At 47.3% G+C, this 22,167-nt stretch overlaps 2 protein-coding genes across 2 annotated transcripts; both read right to left on the reverse strand.

Moving 5' to 3' along the window:
• Positions 1–7,964: 7,964 nt before the first annotated feature.
• J4E93_010548 (uncharacterized protein) lies at positions 7,965–8,393 on the reverse strand (the record flags this gene model as incomplete). The annotated part of the gene is made up of 2 exons (XM_049348426.1): positions 7,965–7,985; positions 8,040–8,393. The coding sequence occupies 2 exons, from the start codon at positions 8,391–8,393 to the stop codon at positions 7,965–7,967; spliced, it is 375 nt and encodes a 124-aa protein (XP_049194378.1).
• A 12,837-nt stretch (positions 8,394–21,230) lies between these two features.
• On the reverse strand, positions 21,231–21,680 carry J4E93_010549 (uncharacterized protein; the record flags this gene model as incomplete). Its single annotated transcript, XM_049348427.1, has 3 exons — positions 21,231–21,485; positions 21,554–21,562; positions 21,675–21,680. The coding sequence occupies 3 exons, from the start codon at positions 21,678–21,680 to the stop codon at positions 21,231–21,233; spliced, it is 270 nt and encodes an 89-aa protein (XP_049194379.1).
• Between the last annotated feature and the right edge of the window lie 487 nt (positions 21,681–22,167).

Consider the following 22,167-nt stretch of genomic DNA (forward strand, 5'->3'; position numbering starts at 1 on the left):
CTAAAGAGCTACTAGAGCTTTATAAAGAATGTATACTCTTACTACTATATCTTATAATATATACACTTCTTATTAGTATAGCTCTCTTTATCTTTAGCGTCTAAGTATTATACTTTTAATTAGAGTAGTATAGAGAAGTTCGCGTAATAATACCTACGCTTTCTATATATACTCTATAAAAGTAAACTTTAACGCAAAAAGAGAAGTACTTTATCTATTAATAGCTTTAGTAGGTAAGATAAACGTAGTGTATAGAGTACTAAGTATATTTAAACTTAGCTTTTTATCTTTAATTAGGTAGCTTTTATAAAAGAGTAATATAGAGTTAGAATTCTTTTATTCTTAGTAAATAGCTTTATATTAGAGTGTAGTCTCTTCTATAGTTATCTTAGAGGCTAAGAACATAGTACGCGTTAGGTATATAATATAGTTATAGTAAAAGAGGCGTAATAGTAAAGTAGTAGGCCTATTTATATCTCTTCTAGGTATTCTCTTAAGGTTTATATATAAGATCTATATATAATTTAGATACTCTAAATATATATATCTTAGTTATAGAGTAAGAACTTATAAAATATTATAGTACTTTCTACTTAAGCTTTAAGCTCTAAGTGTATATACAGTCTATAGTTACTAGTCTTTACTCTACTTATGCTATAGTAATATAGTAGGTATAAATAAAGCTTTTTATTTTAAAACTATTACTAGTAGTAAGTTCGTTCTTATATAATATAGCTACTAATCTTAAAGTAATATTAGAAAGATAAGATATAAGACAAGAAGATTAAACTACTTACCTCTAGTAAGTCTTTTAAGTTTAGAATTACTCTATAACTATTACTATCTCTTTTAACTCTAACTAAGGTTAACACGTACTAAACTAGATATTCTTATAGTAGCGTTCTAGACTTAACTTATCTAGATAGAAGCTGTCTCTGCGTAGATTATATACGTAATAACTATACTAAATCTACTATATATAGGTTTATAAGTATATTAAAAGTCTACACAAGAGATAAAAGAGTACTAGAGTAATAACTAATATTCTACGCTAGAGTAAGGTAACTAGCCTCTATAGTAGTAGAAAGTGTATAAAAGGTAGGCTAGTAATAGAGATAGAGATACCTAGCTTACGTCTACTTATAATACTATAGTAACTTTAAGAATATCTTTCTCTTGTTAAGACGTCTAATTTTGCTCTTAGATAGAGAGATAGATAGTAGATTAGATAGCAGCGCTAGAGAGAATCTTAGAGAATATAATACTATTAGAACTATAGATAAACTACGTAGTGTAGCGCTCTACTTTACTAAACTTATAACTAGAGTGTAAGTATAAGAAGATATTAAGCTTAATATAATAGCACTTAAGCTCTTTCTATAGGTAATTCTACTACGCTAGTAATATAACTATATTACTAATAGTTAGATAGTAGAGTAAAGCGCAGAAGATATAACCTTAAATATTATTTTTCTAAGATATAGTCTTAATTATAGAGCACTAAAGAGCTAATATAGGTCTAATACTTTACTATAAGAATAAGACTACACTAATTACTATCTTAGTATACTTTAGAAAGAAATTTAGGTAATATACTATTTAGTATAAAGAGAGTTAATATATAGTAAGAATAATATTAATTCTTTATAGATCTAACGTATATAATACTATAAAACACTATATCTAGATAAATAGAAGCGTTGCATATGCAGCCTATAGCCTACGTTATACGTAGGTAGCTTAGCCTATATCTTCTACTAGTAAGTAATACTCTCTATAATAAGCTAAGTAAAGACTAGAAAGAAGGTAGAAAAGAAAGTAGTAGTATATGTATTAGAGTTTTGCATCGCGATTGTATTAGGTATAGTTTAGAGAAATACCTAGTAATAATAGTTATAGAGTATATAAGTAAGTTTAGAGTAGCTAAAAAGAGTTTCTCTCTTAGTATAAAATATAACTAAATAGCTAAAAAAGTTTAACTTAAATATGTCTATTATTATACCTTTTAGCACTAGTACTAAAGACTAGCTTTAGAGAAGACTTTAACTCTTAATAGCGTATTAATTCTATATTTATCTACTTTACTATAAGAATACCTTTACTACTTTATAGAGTATAGGCGTCTAGAGGTTTATTTCTGCGCTGCGTGTATAGATACAACTCTCTACCTAAAGATAGTATACTTAGCACTCTCTGTTATTATAAAGATAATTATATAATAACCTTATTTACTACAATTTTCTAGCGTTAAACTAAGGCCTTCTACTTTTTTCTACTATATACGTTCTGTTATAGATAGAGCGTAATAGCTAGATATATTATACTTAAGCTTTAGTGCAGTTAGCGTAGAGTGTAACACTTACTAGTTATTCTAATAACTAGGTAATAGAAATCTAAGCGTAGTGTAACGCTGTGTTTATTACTCTTACGCAGAGGTAAAGAATTTAGCACTTAGCCTAGAGACTTTCTAGCTTTCTAGAGTCTACTCTTGCTTATCTACGCCTAGAACTATCTTAGTCTAGTCTAGTGCTACTAGACACAGTTCTAGATTCTACTACTACTACTACCTCTCTAACTTTGCTGTACTACCTATCTATTAGCCTCTAACTAAGCTATACACAGATAGAATAGATAGAAAGCGTAGCTATATATAGACTATCTTAAACTTATATAAATATAGCGTAGAGTACCTTTACTTTCTAGTCTAGACTAGAGGTAGATTACTTATTCTAGGTAAAACGCCTTAGACGATTTGCTCTTAGAGTTATTACTATACTTAATAATCTCTCTAGCCTATAGAAAGAGCGCTAGGTTTCTAGTAACCTTTAAGAACTTAGATAGTGTACAACTTCTAATCTTGTCTAGCGTAATCTCTAAGATAGTAAGTCTAGTTCTATACGCACGCTAGCGCGTTCGCTAGTAGTAGTAGAAGCCTAATATATCTTACTATAAGGTTTATAATTCTAGAGTCTACTACCTCTTAATATTACTATAGGTAAGTATGTCTACCTATAAAGATTAGAGAAAGCTAGAGACTTTACTCTCTACTCTTTTAGACTAAATAATATCTAACGCTAATAGTATCTATTCTTTTATTATATACCTCTTACCTATAAACTACTAACTATACATTATAAGGCTAGAACAAAATAGTAAGAATATATTCTAAAGTAACTATGCTTGCGCCTCTTTCTATGCTATCTCTAGAAACTATTATAATATCTACTACTTATATATAGTTTCTAAGTAGTACGTTAAGCACTATATATTACTCTTGCTATTCTCTTATCTATAGTTATTGTATTATACTTCTATTAAAAGGCTATTATAATTAAATATAATTCTAGGTCTATCTATATTATAAGAATAAGAAAAGATAAGTAGTTAATATATAAGCTTACGCTATAAGATACCTATAGCTATATTACGTATACTAGCGCATCTACTCTATCTTTAGAACTAGATACAAACGTGCGTATAAAGCTATCTTAAAGTGTAATATTAGATAGAACTAGTTTATTACTCTTCTACTAAGCCTAAACGTTTTCTAGAAACTTAATAAGTATTAGATATAGCTCTCTTGTTAATGTATCTATAAGTTTATTAAAGAAATCTACAGACGTATCTTAAACTACGCATTTAACCTTACACTACTTATTCTATTATCTATAATTCTATCTAGATAGTCTAGCTTAATCTTATAAGAGGTTTTTAAGATATAAAGTAAGAATAAATTTATTTATATAGCTAAGTCTTAATTATACATTAACTATTTATAAGATTATAGTAAGTTTCTTTACTATACTACTTATTAATATTACTATAATACTACTGTTCGAGTTTCTCTTTACTTAAGACTAGTATAGCTTCTTATATATAAGTATACCTTTAAGGTAGTTATAGGTAAAAAGAAAAGATAGACGTAGTAGGTAGTTCGCGCGCAACTAGCGTTAACGCTTACTTTACTATCTATTAATAAAGTATAAGCAAAGTTAACTACTATATAGTTATTAAGTAATAGTATTACCTTCTTAATAGGTCTACGTTAATATCTTCTTCTAAGATATTAGTTACGCTAATACTTAACATGTCTAACTTAACTAAGACTATACTTTATTCTTACTAAAGTTAGCGTATACTTATAGTCTTTGCTACATTTTAATCTAATTTAGTTCTAAGGTTATCTATATATATCGCGATATATTTTACAGCGCCTACTTACGCTAGAAGTAAGTTAAGAGCGCAATTAAAGTAACTCTTTCTAGTAAAAGTTATTAACTTCTTTTAAGATATTACTTAGTCTCTATTTTTATATAATGCATTATTATTACTTCTAAGAAGAAATCTCTATTAGAGAACACTATATACTATTCTCTTAAAGTTATACTTACTTATCTATATATAGTCTATAAACCTTCTAGTATAGCTATTAACTTAATACAAAGACTTATAATACATTACAACTATCTACGCGTACTTAGTATACCTACAAATATCTATATAAACAATCTATTACTCTATATACACACAAAGTTCTTGTTACATTATATTACCTTCTAGGTACCTTTTAATATTATATTCGCTACTATAAGCTTAATTAAAAGCTACATTAATACTATATCTAGCTCTAAGAACTACGATAGATCTTAAGACTATAAAGAGATTAACAGAAAATTCCTTAATAGCCTCTATAGACTTTTACTATTCACGATTACAGAGTTTCTAATACTACTATACAATAGTCCTGTTATAAAAAACTTTAGTATTCTGTTTATATTCCTGCCTGTGTGCAGAATTATAATCGCTACCTGCCTTACTATCTACCTTATTATAGTAGGAGTGTGTCTTCTTGTTAGAATTCTATCCGAGGGCTAGCGTCTAATCGTATTAATTATACATGAATCAAGGCGCATAGTTACGGAAGAGGTTTAGAAGTGCCAACGATACTATCTTAACCACTCTAGGGCGGTTGCGTTCATCGGTCCTACCCTACGAAAATCCCTTACTGATGCCGTATACATAGGCATGCTAGTTACCAGAGATTCTGTAAGAACGCCTAGAGCCTCTAATTAGGAGACAGTACATTAGGGATGCTACTGTCGTTTAAGCGTCGGTTAAGGACTTTTTATCATCTTTAGTATTTGGTGGGTGCTAGTAGCAGGCGCGGACTTATTGGCTTACTTTGAACGAGCGTTATTCCGCACGCAATATCACTCCGCTAAATTTTGGTCTGTCGAATCGCTTATGTATCTCGCGCTCGGTACCTACTTCTGGCCAGTAACGTTTCGCAAAGCCTGCGACCACGATGCTGTCGTCGAGACATCCGTTCGTCTCATTCTCTTCTTTTGTTTTGTGGCCGTCTACATCTTCACCATCGAGAGCTGGCCTTCTTTGGGGAATGGAGATTTCTTCAGGAGCTGCATAATCATTACGAAGCAAAGCTGGCGACAGCTTTGGAGCATTTCCGATACTCCTCAAGACAGGATTGATACTCCTCAAGATAGGATTGATACTCCTCAAGACAGCATTAATCCTCAAGACAGCATGGATACTCCTCAAGAGAGCATGGATACTCCTCAAGACAGCATGGATACTCCTCAAGAGAGCATTGATCCTCAAGACAGCATGGATACCCCTGAAGAGAGCATGGATACTCCTCAAGATAGCATCAATAATATCTCGCAGTGCGTCCACGAACACGACACAGACCCAGACACGGACCCACTCGTTTTCAGCACATGCAAGAGCATCTGCTGCCGGCAATGCTTCAATGCCTGTCGCGACAGCGACCAACGAGTCTACTGTCCCCAGCACCTCGCTTTAGGCCCTCAGCAGCTTCACCCCCTCCGGTCCAGCCATACTGAATGCTGCATGTGCAATGGAGACGATGGGTTGCTCGACACTCCGTGTGGTCATCCGGTATGTACCACATGTGTGACGAGGGTAGCTCGTGGACGGGTTCAAGCTTTTGGACGCAACCGAGTGAATGGACGGGTAACCAGAATCAGCGAAACGGACTACCACTGTGAATGCTGCTTTCCTCTCGGACCTGATCCATCCCCACCAACAGTCGCTGACTTGTTGGCATTCCGTTTGGACGATCATCGGCCAAGTCTCATTTACTAGTGGGAACTAGACAGTCTTTCGTAGCAACAACAATATCATTCTTTCGTTCGGAGTTCGCGCATACAACCAATAGTCGTGTTGACGCGGAGGAGATAGGCAGGATAGATTCTTTAGATTCCGGTCAGGGTGCTTGACTGCGTGGTAAATAGGGGTATGTTGCCTTGACAGACTATTATTATTGCAAATAGAACTTTGTGAACTGCTATATGAACACCTAACCACCTCAGAGTAGTTACCAGCAGGCGTCGGGTTATCCAAACTCTTGCAGCAGATCTGCCCATGCACAACATGTACTCGATCTTTGAGTAAGAAGCCGTCAGCCTTTTCACGCTTCGTTGACCTGCAGCCTGCTCGTGCCAATCCAGTCGAATTCCTAAACTCCCACAGTCGGGGAGCGACCGCCATTCCCCGTGACACCCATCTTGTTGTACTCCACCCTTGTTGTCGAGTCCATCTTCTATCGAGATCGCCATATGTGTCGTGGAGACGGAAACCTATCGCGACGCGTATGATATCGTGTGGCCAGGTGTAGAACGCGTCCTCGCAATGTGGAGAGACCGGAGGGATGGCGTAAGGGCAACCCGCTGGAGCCTCGATTGACGTTCCGTTAACGGGCGATACGTGATCTGGCAACATGGCGTCGTGCGGACTCGGTCCATCGTGAGGATGATAACGTTCTGCTGCAGCATGGTACATAAGCACGCGTTCGTAACTGACGACAAGCTTCGCGCGGTCAATGTGAGGGCGGGGCAGGCGATGACGGGGTGCTGGTCCAGCTCCGCCAAATTCCATGGCCCAAGTAACGTCCTCAGTGGAGGTGGCTGCAAGTCGCTGCTCCAGACAGTAGCCGGGCGTGCGCAGTGGTCAGATAGTCCAAGGTTCTGCCGAATCTGCGCGCGACAGGTACCGTGAAGGATGGGCCACGGGGTCCATGTTGGGTGTCGAGCAGAGGTGGTGGCCTGGAATCATGCCGTCTGATTCAACTAGGCTGTCGTCGGCTGCGTTGAGCGCGCTTCTACGCAGCAGATCGTACCGGGCCCATCATCCACTGTCCTGCTATGCATCCGTCCTCCTAGTTTCCGACTAGTCGTGTCTTGTTGTGAAGACGACCGCAGCGGCTGCCCATTGGTAGCGACTAGACATGGGCGATGTTTGGGGGATATGCACTATGTGGGGAGATGTGTGCACTACTTCGCTCGAGAGCAGGGCCGTCGCGATACTGGACGTGTCCAAGGTGCGGCTGCCAACGTGATTCCGTGTGTAATATGGGCGGTGTCGCATGCAGGAAGGTGATGAGCCGGCAATGAAGGCGAGTCGCACGGCAAGTGGTGTCGTGAAGGGCAACGAAATATGTCACGTCGGCGATTTAGGGTCGAGGAATGACATGACTGCGATGCGCTGTTGCGAAGACATGGGGGACTATGGCGCATGCATCGGGCGTGTCGCAGTGAGAGCTGGCACCGGGGCAGAGCGAACGCTGGCCGAGGCCGGATGCCGCTAAGCCTACACGGTCGCTAGCGACGCTTTGTCATCAACGTCATCGCCATTGATGCCATCTTCACCAAGACCACCAACACTCAGCCGTCAGCGTCATTGCCGCCCAGCTTCAACAGCAAGGCAGGTTATGCATCTCCATTCGGTAGGTAATAAGTTACTGTATGTTGTTGCAAAGCCCCCTCCAATCGATGTGTCCTCCGTCGGACTCTCCTCAGTACCACGTACATACCTAAGCGCACGCGTGTTCATACCTCCTTGTAGCGCTTTTCCAGGCTACTTAGGGCTTAGTCGGGCGCGCCTCGTTTCCTTGGGCTGCTCAAAACTGCGAGGAACAAGAAGTCCTAATCGGATTCGTCCTTGATCTTGTCATTTGTCAGCCCTACTATAAGATGCAAGGACTAAGTGTTGCGACTTACGTCCTTGCCCTCTCCGCCTTTCTGTTCCCTGGCCTTCTTATCATCCGTCTCATCTTCGCTGCTCCATCCGTTCTTCGTGTCTCGTATGATTTGTAGCCCATAAGAGGCGGGGGCATACACTTCATTGCTCGGGGGTGCCATTGTAGTTTCTAGGCCAGGTATAGTCGCGAGTTTGAGGTAAAACGCGATGGCTACGTCCGGCTTGACGTCGCAAAGACGGTCAGCGAAGTCTGGTTTGACATTATGCTCTGCCGCGAATCTTTCTAATCCCCCTGCCTCGACCCAGTTCTTGTACGCTTGCAGCTCTCGAACCCGTCTAATTTTTGGGACGAACTGCTGCTGGGAGGATGACATCGTGGAGTATGCGCGAACTGTAAGTGTGTGCGCGGGTATTGTGCGTGATGGTGTGTATGCGCGTGAGAGTATGTTTGCGACTGTGAAGCAGAACGGAGGTTTTTAAGTGCAGTGACCATGTACCTCTAGAACCATGGTTCTCCTTCCGCAGCATCCACAAATCGAGCCAGCACTACTAACAAACCATTAATCTTAAACTGCTTGGGGTTCTTTTGATCTGTTTACCTAGCGACAGGAAGCTGAAGTCTAAGAGACAACCTTGCTAAAAAGGTTAATTGAGAATCATAGGATGATGAGGAAAGAGTATTGAAGTACACATAGAAGGAATCAAGGTGAAATGTGTACACGCGTAACCTACGGAAGTTGCACACTGGGGAAATGTTGACCATACGAGGACCGTTGTCTTGGTCTTCGTCAACCACCGATGGGTTGGCGAGCATGTGCGAAGAGGGCATTGCCAACGATTGCGACGCTGCAAGGGAGGCCAGGGAGTGCATCAAGAGGTTGAGATGGTCTGTCGTCTGATGTCGCCCGAGCCCCGCCCGAGCCCCGCCCGTGAGACGCGGTTATGCCGTGCCGACTCCAAGCACACCTGGGCAACACTGCCGACGCCGCAGCCAACTTGCCCGCCCTCGCCATGCCCAAGAGCACCGACACAGCTCTCCTCCTTCCCACTGCAGCGACCAAACACGTGCACTTTCCAGATTCGCTCAATCCAGTAGCCACGGCCCATTGAATGCCCACGGGCAGCGCCACGATGACGCGCCAAGAGCACGGACTCCCACAAAGGTCAGTCGTGATCTGGGCATGACATCTATGAGCCTGGCTGACAGAGGCTTGCGCAGATTGTTTCCGCCTCCCACGAGCGCGGTGAGGCAGCAACGGTCCCGATGCGCAGACTGAATCTACACTGCACACGACGATTTGTAGATCAACACACCGGGTCACACATGGCGGATCGCATCTCGGAATGGCTCAACCTGTGCGCGATGCAACGAAATGCTCAGTCGGACCACCGGGCCACGCTACGTGATGAGGCGCCAGCATGATGGCCAGCTCGAATCGACTGCACGTCAGCCAACACCACTCCGTCCAAACCCGGTGATACGCCGAGGGAAGCAACTGTTCATGCTGACTCACGCATCCCAGAGTCTCTCGCACTCGCCATATCCTTTCCGCTCACGGCACCACCGACGTTTCCGCCTGTATCCCACAAACCTAATCCTGGACTCGGATTAGGTTACTCCAGCCCAGCTTGGACATACTTCAGCTCAACTCACATACCCAGTGCTACTAAAGCTCTCACATTTGTCACGGCACCTACTGGCTCCGCAACGTGTCTCGCCGACCTTGGCCACGTCGTACTCCCACCATACAGTCCTCGCGTCGAATCTCGACACACTCCAGCACGGCGGGCATATCGTTGCGATTGCGGCAAACACACCGTTTCTACGCAGAAGCCGTCCATTTCCCAACTTCGTACGAAGTCAAGCGCACCAGCGATAACACGCGTCAGAGGAGTTTGGTCGTCCCCTCCCACAGTCGGCGTCATCACCGCCCTCCGGTACCTCCGCGCTCGGCTGCATGCTGAAGCGCGCGCGCAAAGCTCATTCGTGCGGATTCCGCGCGAGTACGTTCAACTTCAGCAGAACCGTAGAGTTGATTGCCCATTCACTGTCGACATCAAGGGTGCTTCAGGTATCGAACTAGTGCCTCAGCCGTGACCTCGAACCCGCCTAGGCCCGAGAAGGACGACATCCATTTCATGTCGACCAAGAAGCTTCCCTGCACCACTATTGCAACGTCAATGCTGAGACCACGCTCCAGTGGTGCGGACACGACGATGTTACGATTGCGATTTTTGTCTCGGGATGAAACGGCAAGACTCCATCCCCATACTCGAGGGCGACGTATTCGACCGGACTGATACAGTGCCGGGCGTATCACCATGCAAGAATACCACCACAGGTCTGGTCAGCGAATGTCCAGTGCCTCGAGATAATGCAGCTCCATCCTATAGACGTCGACAACGAGGTCTCTGCCGCACCTGGCAGACCGTAGTCTCTTACCAATGGTGAAAGATCAACGTACCGTCAGATCGAACGTTGCTTGGGATGCTTCTCTCGTGCCACCTTTGGATACTTAGGTTCCCTCTGCCTACTATCACTGACGCAAATCTGTCCGGGGCCAGAACACTGATCAGACCACCGAGCGAGTGTACCAAAACAGCGAAGGCACGCCAAAAGATTACGCTACTATGGGTCAGGTTTTCCACCAATTCGCTCAGCCTCTGTTGCGCCAACTCTACTGAGCGTCAGCGTCAGCCTTGGACGTAGTGTATGCCCTTTTGAAAGCTATCGCCCCACCGCCTCAAACACGCGGTCCTTGGTGTCACATCCTGTCCAACTGCAGCCGCGTTCTGGCGGCTTTGCCATCACGAATGCGCCCCTCGAACTACGTTCGAATCTCGGGTTAGCCATCGTCGACTTTGACCCAGGTCGCTGTCTGATATATAAACTCGAGGATTCCTCAGTGGCTGCTTTGGACATCAAGGGCGCTGGCTGTAATAGCTACACATGCTTCTCCGTACCTCTGACGCCGCCATAATTGGCCTCAATCACTGGCTGATTGCTATAATTTCGCGCGCTCGTCGTGCTACGGGTCCGGTAAATCTCTTCTCACGACTCGAGATCCTCCACTTGGCTGACGTGTGTCGTTGAGTATGCTTCCCCGACGAAAACGATCCGACATTCTCTACCATCTCCGCTACATCCCCTCATGGATATCCGCTGCAAACCTATAAGATCTCCGCTGTCACCAAGACGCGTTTGCTAAATGTATTATTTCTCTGTCCACACTTCGCCAGTTCTTTGACCGCTGCTTGCACAAGTCTTGCCTCTGCTCTTCGAACTTACAATGCTAGAATGTCTCTTCTCCGCACTCAGTGTGTGCTACGCACTCACCCTAATGCTTTCAATCTGTCACACTGGACCACACAAAAGAGCAAGCTAGCGTCGGTGTTGCAATAGATGGGATAGACAACATTCCCGGCGACACTGTTCGGCAGCGCTCTTGACCTTGTCGTTTGCCTGCGATTTCGACAACCTTCACAGAATGGAGCAATGCTCATCGCTGAACCTGGCCTGTTTCCTGGCCTAAATGAGTGGAGCGGCCAACATGATCATAGGTCAGACACTACATCCCGATATTTCACCTTCGTTGTGAAACAACATCATCGTCAAAGGTCGTCATGTCTGCGTACCTGCGCGCCGGCGACCGCGAAACTCCGCTCTGAGCACGATGCTCGCCTCGGCAAAGTCTATCCCTTGGAGACATCATGCGATGCCCTAAGGACTCCTTGATGGGGGTTGACAGGTGTCAGTAGTCGTGCTCGATGCGAATAGGGACTTCATGACTTCACAAAAGTCCCAACTTTCTGTTTTGCAGCTTTTGATTCCATGTCTTGCTTTCCATTCTAGGATGTCCATTCTCTCTTGTGTCCCATCTTGTCCGCAGGCCTACGTTGTAGAAGATCCTGCCAATGATCGTGTGGTGATGACAATCGGGTTGAAGAGGGCAGTAGGAATGCGCGCAATGGAGCCTCAGTGAGGCACCGCCATATCATATTACTGCATTAATAACGGCATTATCGAGATCAATTCGCCGGCGACGCATTGCTTGCCTATCGACGAATACAAACACCAAGCATTCACCATACAAGTCCCCGCATTCTTTTCTTCATGGATGCTTGCAACTGGCGCCGCCATCGGATCAACCCAGATGACGCTGCTTGCAGTTTACTGTGACGTAGTCGGTAATCATTCCATCTCAATAAGGAAGCGACCCCATCAAAGGAACCAAAATACTGTACTCAGAGATTTCTTGGTGGCTTGCCTTGAATCTCGGCAAGGCTACCTGCGTTAGCACATGTGTCCATCGCAAGCGGCAGTCGCCGCTCCTGGTGTCGCTTTTGGTTGGTGGCTAGATCTGTGTCATGTGGCCCTCTGGTGATGCGAGGGAAGAGGTCAGCTGGCACACGCATGCCGAACCTGCTCGTCTTCCCTGATGACCAATCAAGCGTTGGTATAGGCTGGCTCGGAGCCTTCCATGGCTTCGGTGCGCCGCGAGACATTCCCGGACACGATGTTGGATTCGACTACCCGCTGACAACTATGCAGACACTTGTCCATGACTTCATGGCGGCGATTGAAAGATACCCGCAAACGTGCGCGCACAGAGTATGGTTGCGACTGCGCTTGTATGATGAAGCGATCGAAGCACGCGAGCCTGCGACTGGCGCATACGAAATGGTACTTGCGAAGTGGCTCACCTCGCGCGACACATTCGCAGTGGCGCATGAACGGAGCGCGGACAGAGCACCGCACACACAAAAACGCATATCCTCTACTGCAGCTGGTGCTTAGTGGAATGACATACGAGCTGGGCAAGTATCTTGCTGAAGCGTCCTTCGTCCCTCGATGAGAAACCTTGTTGCGGCAAGGGGAGACGGACTGGTCACAGCCGTCTATCCCGCGATGCTCGAAAGAACGACACCTCAGCACAGACGGGTCTCGAAGGCTCCCATCGTCGTTGTCACTCTTCGCCACTCGAGACCAGCCATGTTCTCTACTGTCGCCATTGCTGCCTGGCCAATGCCGGATGCCAGTATTGTGCTTGACTCACTCAGCTGCCCATCATCATGGACGCCAGCCAACATGCATTTGGTCCAGATGTGGGGTGGCGCGACAAACCGCCTCTGCTGTCAACGAGGAAGGAGACGGCTACCTAGTTTGGGCTGGCTTTGTTGCAATCGGGCCAGTCGCTTAGTATCACTGACCGCACATAGCCGAAGGTGCTCACACGCAAATGCCTCACAGTGATCCGCATGTTCTGTGAAGTAACTGCACCGCACTCCCGCGGATAGGTGTAGATGAGTACGTTTTCCCGCTGCTCCAAGGGACTTGGGTATGCGCTGGCCGCCATATCTTATATTACATTGGTTGCGTTCCGCACACATTTCCCATCCTAATTCGGAGCAGAAGCAACTTGCGGGTAGCGACAATCACAGAGCGCAGTGAGCCCTCGAAGTGTATGTTGTTGGGAAAGCATGACTATAGACGTAGAGTAATACACATACATGCTCATCCGGCTCGCAAGCTCACGAGCCAACTGGAAACACGGCCACATTTGTACTAGTCACTCATGCCTTGTTCAACCCTAGCTGCTCTTCCGGACAAGACCACTCTATCTGTATCAGATCCTCCATGAAAGACTTTCACTTCCAGCTGTGTAACAAAAACCATCGAAATGCGTTTACCACTGCGCATGTAGTCGTTCCGTTTCGTCTTCGTCTCCGTAATTTTTGGCGGTTTTCTCGCCTTCCTTGGCAGCCTGAATTGAAGCCGCTGGTCTGCGATAACTCTGCTGACATGAACATCAGCGCATTCATCAGCGCCCCAAGCAGGTTCTCGAGTTGTCGCGTTCTCCTCTAGACGTTCTGCCAATCTTCGCTACACATCTGGATGACTGCAACCAGGATGTGCTGGTCTGCACCCCATTGTCTCCATATGTGCGCATGCTGTCTTCCCCATACGTGTTTAGGCGTTGTCTCAACACGGGATTGTCGATCTCCTTCCTCGAACGCCGAAGCGAACAGAAGGTATCCCGGTATTAGCGCAGCCCTAGGGAGCTAAGCCTGCGACACGGTACATATCACAGCAGCTATGAGAGTGGATGCGAGAGTGCTGCTTTCTTGTGACTCGTTTAGCATAGGCGAGCCCTTCTCCATTCGCGTTTCATCTATGACTCTAAGTACAAAGAACCGACGCTCGTTTCGCGTTGCGTAACTTTGTCGACTCTCTCTTAGCGACTTTTTAATTCTACATCAACACTCATTTAGTAAGTAGTCAAGAATAAAATCATACACTATTATGTACAAGCCCGCACATAATGCAATTGCGCCCAAGACTAGTTCAGGATCGCACCTCGACTGTCTGTCGTGTTACTCAAGCAACATCCCTTTGCGTACCTTATAGCACTCGGAGTTCATAGCGCGAAACACAATCTGCTAACCGCCAGGCTGACATATAAACATAGATCCTCTTCTTATTAGTCTGCGCGTGCTCGCAGTCTAAAATGCTAACATAGAAGAAATTTGTTTTCGACGTGCAAGTTTCTCAAAAGTCTTACTTTTGAGATCGAACACTAAATTAGCTACGATAAGGACATAGTTCCTGTGACTATCAGTCCAAAACAGCCTATTACTATCTTGGCCCCTTACGAGAAGACTTTGCAACACTTAAAGCTTACATATTAACTAGTGTATAAGAGCCGATAGCCATGTGTTCTACTAAACCAGAGCATGCCAAATTCATAGCAAATATTCGAGACGGGGCGGAATCCCCCAGCTTGCTGAGTGTTTGCGTCGACGAAAAGCCAAAACATCGGCACTAGAAGGAAGGGTATAATGGCTGATTCGACTATACTAGCTCAAAAATGACTGCCACACCCTTAATAGGTCGATTTGGGTGCGGTAATGTGCATGTGAGCATCAGCAAAGTTCCTGCTGATGTTGGTCGGCGACTGCATCAAGGGGGATTTTTAGCCAGGCGTTCAAATCCCGCACGGCAAGCATAGCATGCCACACGTACGTATCAAACTATACGCTGGTGCGCAATACGGGTTATGCACTGTGAAAAGAAATTTAGAAGGAGGTAGTAGCCACGTTTCATCGCCGGCGAAGTGGCAGATGTCACCAATTGATTCGGTGCGGTGGTTCGTGCGCGATTGCTGCACAGATATCCAGATGTCCCCGCGGGGGATAGTGTGGTGGCGTTAGTGGCTGTGCGGGTGGCTGTGCGGGTGGCTGTGCGGGTGGCTGTGCGGGTGGCTGTGCGCGGTAACCACAACTCAATGTTTGTGAAGTCCGGAACCTCCATAGAGGCTTGCCTTATTCCCAGATGAGAAAGCGCATCATCAAGATGAGCCCGGGAATACTCTCGTTTCACGGGAAGCGATACTACAGAGCTACAGGATACCCTTCCGTGCTGAAGAGGCGAAGCTCGAGTTGTGTCCCAGGCCCAACGCTCTTCGTAGGGAGCTTGTGTCAATCCTGATAAAGATTTTCTCTGCCAAGTCAGCGATGAGTAGTCCAGGAGCTATCTCATCAGAGCGCCGAACTGATTCAGTGTAAGCATTCGAGCGTGGGAAGGATGTGGCGGATCGATGGGGAAGGTCGTGTCGTCCAATCAGCGAAGCTGCAGCCATCTGAATGCAAAGAAGGCGACAAATCATTGTGCATGCGATGAATCTGCGCGCACCAGTATCGCCAATATCCCTTTCTCAAACGAGGAGAAGATGTGTTGTGCAATTAAGCTTCCGCGCTAAATCAGTCACATGCAGCCCGTAAGCTACCATCGTGCCCACGCCGCGTATCACCGCCAGAGTCCCATAAAGTAGGAACAAGATAGCCCTCATATCGAACATCTTAGGCTGGAATGAGCAGTGCGCTGAGTGAGGTCTGCTGCGCGATCGACGTGTGTACGCGGAGGACGCAAGGGCGGCATGCGCAAGACTGGACCTCGGCTCTGGGCGGACATCGGAAACACGACATGCCGCCCACCCAACAACACCTCGGACCTTCTCGCAAGCGCATTCACGCCTGGAAGTCGGGCTATGCATTGATCGCCCGCCCTTGCATTAGTATGGCCACGACGAGGCGCCGGCACCAGAGACGACTACCTACGAACTCCATCGAGACACGCTCCAACATGCATCGTCCGTCTACTCATCATCGGCCACTATCGGTGGCTACGACCCTCAAAGCTGCCACTGTGTCAAGCCAGGTCCCCATCATGCGCACCTCGCCCTTCGGCAATCGAACAAGAGTAGACGTTGCGCTCTTCTGCTAGTCTCATCTCAACGAGGAAGATGATGGGCCATCGGCTCAGACTGTGGCCTCGCACCTGCATTCGCAAGATGCATGCCATCCTCAGCTGCGCCGTTGGTACTCAGGTAGGATGAATCTCCGGGTAGGATCATCAAGTCGGTCTCTCAACAACTCTGCAAGGAAATGTAGGTCAGCCACGAAGCCTTTCATTAGTCAACTCTGTACAAGTGCGCATGGGCAAATGAGGGTCAGATTAACACAAGCATCATGTGTCCTTACCGCCATGGAGCCCTGCCCGTAAGTGTGCCATTGTGATTGTTGCGACGCCTTCTTTGATATACGACTCCCAATCGTCAGATCGCTCCAACCACGAATACCCTCTAGTCTTGTACAGGAACCCCGCCCAGCAACGCGCTTACGCCAGCATATCCAGCTCCTTTTCCAGACCCAACACGACTTCGCATCTCGATAGGTCGCGCGTTGCCGAAGCAGCTCTCGTCGCGTCACTCATAGGGCTGGAGGGTCTATACAAAGTCTCGCCCTGGCTTGTTAATCTCGTTCGCGATGAATTGCGGCGAGCTCAAACGGAATGCTTTCCAACCACTCGATGAATGCCCTATGAAGGTCATTTAGGCAGGTTGCAAACACGCGGCGGATATGCTCACTCGAGCTTAATGGTCATGACCACGTGGTCGCCATCGCTCATATCGTCGATACTACCGTCGCTTTCTTTGCCTGGATCGATAACTTCTTGGACCTCTTCGACGTAGCGGCCCCCGCCGTCTTTGCCCTCATCCGCCGCGTCTCTCGTGGTGAGTTGTCTGAATCGACGCTTCAGATGGCGGACGCGCTGGTCTCAACGCCTTTTCATCGCTTGCGGAGCATGGACGAGATGTAGTAACCGGTCGTTCACGAACCGACAAACTCCTGCGCAAATGACCATCTCGTTGCGAACGGTCGCTTGGGTTGGGGCCTTGTAGACTTCGATGTCTGAGTCTCGGAAGTGCTGCGCTTTGGTGGGTGATCAAAAAGATGGTGATGACAGGCCGAGGGGAATGCGACGCGTCGCGCGAGAGTGGTGAGGGTGGTAGTAAGTCGGAGTAGTCGGAGTAGTAAGACATGTTGGCTAGTACGGGTTGGCAAAAGATCGTTACGACATACAATTCTCCACGCTCACCGTCCCTTTCACCTTCACTACTACTTGCGGAATTGGAGTGGCGGAAATTAGCGCCTCAATGACAGCGGCCTGAATCTCTCCGTATCGCTGGCTAGGTACGAAAAGTTCAAAACCAGTCTCGCCCTCCAATATTGAATGACAGAAGCTTCCCTGGCAACTGCGATTCGGTTGACCAAGACAAACGGGTCGCGATCACATTGTATGTCGAGTTGGAGGTCTGTATCGACCCTGAAGCAGTTGCGGCATTAGTCGTACAGCTGTTCGGAGATGTCCCGCGGTCTGGAGCGTTCACGCAAGCCTGCAGGTAGATGGAATACTGGAAAGGTCATGTATCCCAAGTTATGACGCCCGTACCTCTCCTCCTCCGACACAAGAATGCCCACGTGAATTGCGATTGAGCTCCACCAAGTTTCTGAGCGGAATACAATCTCAGCACAAATTTGATCACACCCCGCTTCGAATCCCAGGAAGTGAGCTCGATTGGAGCCAATGCGGTCGGCCGCCGGGGTTCACCGCTTGGTGTGTCTTCGTGGTGAGAGTGATTGCGGAAGCGACCACCAACCGAGGTCTTCCACACTAGGAAATTCTTCCCTTTTGCGCAAGCGCTGCTACCCTAGTTTCGCGGGCAGCCATCTTCCCTACTACCGGTATACAGCTCAGAAGACATCGCATGACGTCAGCATGGAATGCACCGAATCCGCGAGACAGTTCACCATTACCCTGCAGATCAAGATACACTCTCTCTGCCTCAAGTGCCATCCGAGAACCCCCCGAAATAGAAACGTCGGTGGGACAGGAAGACGCACCCCCACCAGCGCCGTCTGAAGAAGCTCGGCACTATCATTGAGGCAGCCGAGGATGACTGCACTGGCTGTGGAAGCATTTTCATCAAGAGGAAAGGCCATGACCACGAGGACGATAGTTTGATACCTCGTAAGTATGTCCACCGCTGCCTCTACTCTATTTCCCAGCTGGCCTTCGCAGGCCGTTGACTGCTTAGGTCCACGCGATCGTAAGCGTCATGGCCGCCTTGACACCGCAATGGTTGTCCGTTATTGACGAGAACGCCACAACAGCTGCACATTACTGCGATAGGTTTAGCACTCAGCGGACATGCTGGACCCTAATCTACTGTCTCGATGTCTGCGTTCTGTCGGCAGCAAGAAAGCCCACGCAAGATACCGGCTTCGGACTGCGGAACATGCGCCGTTATCGTTCTAGAACGAGAGCTCATGATCACTTCTAGACTCTTTATGTGGAATGTCCAGCGCGTATAGTGTCCTGAATTCCAGCATAAAATTAAGGCTGCGCCGTTGAGCGAAGTTGTTCGAGATGTTTACACCCATCATTCCTTGCAATACCCCCAATTCAGATGAACGGGCTTCTGACTTGCGATGAGGAGTGAGGGCGTAGGCAAGATGGGTATGTTTACGCGATCTTTCTTCGAGTTCTCTAGATTATGACGGTCTAAGAAAGCCTGCGTGACAATGGCGCGGACCTTCGGTTGTCTGAAGGCAGCATATGAATCCGTGTGAACCGCAACAGATATATGGGGTATTGTGAGCCGTGGAAAGAACTCGGGTTATCACTGGGAGCTCTTGAAAGAATTTAGTGCGAGACGTCGTTGACTGTGTCGTAATCAAGATTGTCATGTCGCTGGTACGACGTATTCGGGCAGTCTTTGGGTCCTCGGTACGTTGGTTCTTCGGCGTGACCTGCTGCTTCTTGCATTGGTTCTCGGATCCGCGTATAGCTTCCTGATCTAGAGAAAAGAGCCTGGGTGGGTGCTGCTGTAACGGTAGCTAACGTTGGAAATTACTGTTTTCAAATTTCAAGGTCCATGACAAGCGTGGAGAGAGGATTGAGATTAAATCTGATAGATCATGTAAGCGAGTAAACAACACATACGTGCTGCGAGCGTAATCACTCTTGGCTAAGACTGACTCTGGCAACCTTGATTCCCTGGGCTTTGATCACTCCGAGACCTCTAGCCTTGACAAAGTCAATTCCTTCTACCTGAGCAGCTTCTTGTTCTTGGGTTCGCACTGTTTCGTACTCCTCCAACCCAAGAGCATCATGCTCTCACGCCTTGAGCTTGCATACCTCTTCCTCCTCTTCATTGGTATCGAGTATGGTTTGAGAGTGGAGAACGAAGCGAGGTGTTCGCGATTGTCCAGTTTCATCATCTCTGGCTCGAGTCTTTCTTGGTCCCATGATAACCTGGAGCTGAACATGCAAATGGCAAACGCAGGTTTGGTAGTCCACCAGGGAACCAACATGTTCTGGAAAGGTGAACTGCAACGCCTCCTTGATGATTTATCTTCCTGTGGTCTCCGCGCAGTCGTCGTATGTGGTCTCAAAAAGCCAGTCTGGACTGTCAGTATCGTATCCACCGCGTCAAATTGATTGACACGGCGGTCTTTGGTGTTGAGGCAGGCGGCGTTGGACATGTGCGTTTGCGGGAGGATAGAAGACACGCGAGAATTTTAACCTGGATCCACCTTAGAGCTGTGGCTCCTAATCGTTGTGGTAGACCGTCTGCGCGATCTGAATCGAGTCTGTGAGGGGGGTCATTAGCCAGGCCAATGACGCAGTGAGTCGGCAGCTGTACTTACCCGCAATTCACCGTATCGCTACCACTCTCCTCGTACACAGCTTTTGCTATGAGATCCGTTGCAATGCGGTCCTTGAAGTCCGTTTCGTCGCCTGTGGAAACGATGGTCTCGGCTTCGTCACAGATATCAGCGCCGTAGCCGGAGGCTTCTCCTTCGTGCTTCTATTCGATCTCGTCGTAGTAAAAGGCTGGCTCGTTCGAGCAGTTGGTATCGCTACAGATTGACGCCTCGTCACTCAACTCAACTTGGGCAGAGAGGTCAGCCTTATCCCCGGATCCGATTCGACTGAGAGGATCGATCTCTTCAACCTCGACAATAGCCATGAGGCCCATTACCCACATCGGTAGGTATTTGGGATGGTCGTATTGCACCGTATCCTTTTGAACGCGGTGTCTGAGGGTCAACGCACATTCTTGCGCCGGGGTTGCGCGTTGCACCGTAGCGGGCTCGTTCTCTGATTTTATCACGGTGGCCTCGCTTGCGGAATCCATCGCGACGGTCTCGTCGTTCGTTGTTCGCAGGAGTACGGGCTTGCAGGCGTTGGTGTGCGGTAGAATGAGGATGAGCAAACAACTTGTTGCGAGAAGTGGGAGACTTGTTGTACGCCAAGACGCGCTTCCTCAGTCACCTCTGGTCTCACGTTCACGCTCACCACGGTGGAGCTGCAAACGCCAAGGGCGGACCCTAGCGACCTGTTTCTGATGGCCACCGCGGGGCAGAGAATGAGAGCAGGTCGCCCTCTGCGAGCATGTCGGATAACGGAAGTCTCGGTGGTACATGAGAGATATTTGGATCGATAGGAAGTGTTGCGAAGGCCTACGGCCTAAGAGGTAGATGAAGACAATCTGGGGGAAGGTTCTGGATCGAATGGTCAGTTCTGTGAGTCAACGGCATTATAAGTCTGGACGCGTGGTGCATGGCTTGATCAGCGATAAATGCTGTCCGGACCAGCGTCGTAAGTACGACTACTAGGAAGAAGCCTGGAGCATACATCATCCGATACCCAGGTATGGAGGTCGTGAAGGGCTACTAAACGCATGACGTGTACTGCGCGGCGTTATCACAAAGACTTCTTGCTGGTATGTCGTCTTTGTTCTATAGCTGGTCCTTGTCTTCAGTACTTGCGCATCGTTGACCGAGAGCTTCCAGACGCCCGTCTAGGAATCCAGCTCGTTCCATGGACAGTCGTTTGTACCGGCAATGCTCTTCCAGTCATTCACTTTCCATTCTCCACCGATGTCACGCGTCTCACCACTGTTCTCATCAGTCTCGTCGGTATGGCGCTCGTCACTGGTCTCGGTGACCATACCAAGCACAGGCACTCGTCGATCGACCTTCTTCATCCACTCCCTCTGCACACACATGTCGCCAGGCGCTTTGGTATGCGCTCTTGCTAAAAGTAGAATTAAGTTCTATAGTGTGAGAGTGAGTTGACTAGGCTGTGTGTTGAAGCACCAATCTTTGCGCGTGTTACGCTTACCAGACGTCTCTGTGGAGTCTTTGCGGGGCAAAGACGATGGTCGCAGCAATCAAGGAAAAGGTAGTGTGGACAGACGACGTGTCGGGGAGGACGATGAGCCCCAAATCGCTCCCACCTTCACCTTCATCGCTGCTGTCAGGCGCCGGGTGGCAGGTCATGAAGGCCCGCTAATGTATAATCAATTCCAGATCTGTACATGGTTAACAATGTCCAAATGGGGCAGCGCCAGTAAGCCGTGTTCCGGAGTTCCCAAGCTCTTTCGATAGAGTCGTGAGCAGACAAGGTTGAATACGCGGAGCGAGTGAACGTTGTCTGAACCGAGACAACCGCAAAGCTCTCCTCACCGGGATTGTTCTCCAATGTGTAGGGGGCCACTTCCCTCAGCGCGAGTTCGATGCCAAGTCCAACGAGCCGCTCACAATTATCCCAATCTATGACCCTACCCTGCGCAAAGATACACTTTGAATCAGAGAGATTGGAAATGTCAGGTTTGAAGCTGAGTCAGCTGTTGACTAGTCTTCGCGCTCAGTCTTTGCAGAAATCCCAGTTGAGCCAGACGGGTGGTTCCCCTCGAGACGTGACTGCGCTACCAGCAATGACGACACCGCGGGTGT

Source organism: Alternaria ventricosa, assembly GCF_023758065.1.
Source record: "Alternaria ventricosa strain BMP 2768 chromosome Unknown scaffold_32, whole genome shotgun sequence".
Taxonomy (NCBI): domain Eukaryota; kingdom Fungi; phylum Ascomycota; class Dothideomycetes; order Pleosporales; family Pleosporaceae; genus Alternaria; species Alternaria ventricosa.